This window comes from Acanthisitta chloris, unplaced genomic scaffold (assembly GCF_000695815.1).
Source record: "Acanthisitta chloris isolate BGI_N310 unplaced genomic scaffold, ASM69581v1 scaffold21479, whole genome shotgun sequence".
Taxonomy (NCBI): Eukaryota; Metazoa; Chordata; class Aves; order Passeriformes; family Acanthisittidae; genus Acanthisitta; species Acanthisitta chloris.
In genome coordinates this window covers 1-2,741 of record NW_008690129.1, presented here as the reverse complement: position 1 = coordinate 2,741, position 2,741 = coordinate 1, and the positions used below count along the sequence as shown (strand labels likewise).

The 2,741-nt window shown below is 38.9% G+C and overlaps 1 protein-coding gene across 1 annotated transcript in view; it reads left to right on the top strand.

Annotated features, from left to right (window-relative positions):
• LOC103808901 (probable phospholipid-transporting ATPase IH) overlaps positions 1-1,791 on the top strand; it is a gene marked incomplete at both ends in the record, with an annotated part of 13,812 nt that extends 12,021 nt beyond the window's left edge. Inside the window, 2 exons of the mRNA XM_009081709.1 lie at positions 1,090-1,225; positions 1,768-1,791. Of these exons, the coding sequence (XP_009079957.1) occupies positions 1,090-1,225; positions 1,768-1,791 (160 nt within the window). The remainder of the gene's footprint in view (positions 1-1,089; positions 1,226-1,767) is intronic.
• Positions 1,792-2,741: the final 950 nt, after the last annotated feature.

Genomic DNA, 2,741 nt, shown 5'->3' with positions numbered 1-2,741 from the left:
GGGCCAACCACCCCAAGGCCCCCCAGCCACTCCTCATGTGGCTTCCCCTCAAGGCCCTTCACCATCTTCGTTGCCTCCTTTGGACAAGAATGTTTTGTTACAAAAGTCTCTACAGAAGTTCTGTACGGGAAATAAAGTGAAGTCTCCAGAGACCTCTAGTGTTTCGATTTAATATCTACAGTGGGTCATCACATGCACAGCCGGAGAGCAACTCTTGGTTAGGAACTGCAGTGACAGGACAAGGAGTAATAGTGGTTGCCCGGGGAGGCTGTGGCTGCCTCAACCCTGGCAGTGTTCACAGCCAAGTTGGATGAAGTCTTGACCAATCTGGTGTGGTGGGAGGTGTCCCTGCCTAGGGCAGGGGGTTGGGGCTAAATTTTCTGTAAAGTCCATTCCAACCCCTTAACATACTATGAAATACTGGAAAAGAAATACCTCCTGTAAAAAGACTGAAAAGTAAACAGGTGCAGCACAGAAGAGTTTACCATGCAGTTGAGTCAGGGAGCAGTTCAAAGGATTTAGTGAAAATTACATGAAAATAAATTAAGGGGACACTTTCAGGAGCTGGGATTGGAATGTGCTGCCCAGGGAGGTGGTGGATTCACCATCCCTGGAGGTTTTCAAGGTGAGACTGGATGTGGCACTTAGTGCCATGCTCTAGTAACCATGGTAGGGTTGGACTTGGTGATAGGTCTTGTCTTTTCCAACCTGGTTGATTCTATGATTCTGTGATTTAGATATGAAGTGGTGCACCGTTGTCACGTGCAAATGTGGTTGGTTTGCATGCAATCTCTCAATTATTTTTTTCTCCAGAAACCAATCTGAATGACATCATTTCTCTGGGGTTTTCGGACATGCTGGTAATGACTAAATGTATCTTATATTACAGAGATGTTGCCAAGAATGCTTTGGTTGATTCTATGATTCTGTGATTTAGATATGAAGTGGTGCACCGTTGTCACGTGCAAATGTGGTTGGTTTGCATGCAATCTCTCAATTATTTTTTTCTCCAGAAACCAATCTGAATGACATCATTTCTCTGGGGTTTTCGGACATGCTGGTAATGACTAAATGTATCTTATATTACAGAGATGTTGCCAAGAATGCTTTGCTGCGCTGGCGTGCATTTATTTATTGGACATTCCTAGGAGTGTTTGATGCTGTGGTATTTTTCTTTGGTGCCTATTTATTGTTTGACAACACAGTTGTGACCAGCAATGGACAGGTTAGTGTTGGATTTGATCAGTCAAAGTTAATACTTTAAATATCCGTTTGGAAATGATCATAGCTTGAATTATTTTCTTCGCTATTTCCTGCACAGATAGTAAGTGTTTTATGAGTTATGGTAGCTGTTTAGTAAAGTCTGAACTACTTTATCAGTAAGCAAAGGCATAGGACGAGATACAACTCAGGGGAAATATATATTGTAATTTTCAAGTATTCCTTCAAAATTTGCACAGTAACTTTTCTTTGTTTCTTGCTTAACATGCACCTGATGAATATCTGTTTAACATAGCCAAAGACTCTTGGTAGAGTAGTTAATGAATGACCATAAAAGATATTAACTAGAACAAGCTTTTTAATAGTTTAATCATTCTTGACATATGGCAGCTTAAAATAATCTTATCTCTACTTGCTTTGCAGTTTCATAAATGCAAATTTTAAGAACTTTTGCATTTGATTTATTTTATCCATTGATATTTTGGTCTCTTTTATTTGTGTGCTTTTTTTTTTCTTTTTGCTACTTGCTTCTCTTCCTATCCTCAGCTAATGACAACCAGCACTCACATGGTAAGACTACTGTGGATTTGTCATGATATCCATTTCATCTTGCACTGGTCTTTAATTCAGCTGTTAAAGAGCAGTTAAATATTCTCCAGAACTATTTCAGAATAACCTGTAGTTAGAAATGTTCTTTATTGCTACTTTTTAAGTACTTAAAATAGAAGGAGCTTTCTCTACTGAGGTATATGAAACGTGGTAAAGTTCCATGAACTTCAGAAAGGCTTTTTGCTTCCTTGCACTTTGTTATTTTGTTGTGTGCTTTTCTGTAACCTACATTTTGTTGCTGACTCTCTGCTGTAGACATTTTTCACAGTTTGATGCTCTAACATGCTTGAATGGCTTGAGAAAAGACCCTCAAAGTGAGAAGGAAAACAAACTGTACACAATTTTGTTGCCTCTGTGTGTGTTTGCTAGGAATGCAATGTTCAAACATAATTAAAAAACATCTCTGTGACATCTGTCAAGGAAATTAACTTCTAGTGTGTGAGAGAGCACTTGTTAGAAGGAGCTTTTCTAAGGACAGGAAGAATTTCCATTAGCCAGAACTGTATACTGCAGTATATATTTTCCTGGTACCTTTATGGTCTGTATTTGCTGTTCAAAATTCTGCATCAGCTTGTATTTATGCTCCTGAAAATTAGACGTCTCATACCTGTACATATGTTGTAGACAGTTTGTATTGCTACAATCCTTACTGGGTTATGTTAATCATCATCCATTGCATCCATTGTAAAGCTCTAAAGCCAGACTGATGCCTAATTTTCCAGTTGGGAATGTGTAAATCTACAACTAGGTACTCCTGTTAATATTTGATAATAAAATGTGTTGCTTGAGGAGTGATTTTGACTCTTGAGTGTCAGAGTTGGTTAGAAAGTTCATCATTATTCAGCACATATCCTTGTGTGTATGGACAGAAGGACCTGGACTGACTGCATCAGTGGCTGAGGACAACTGCA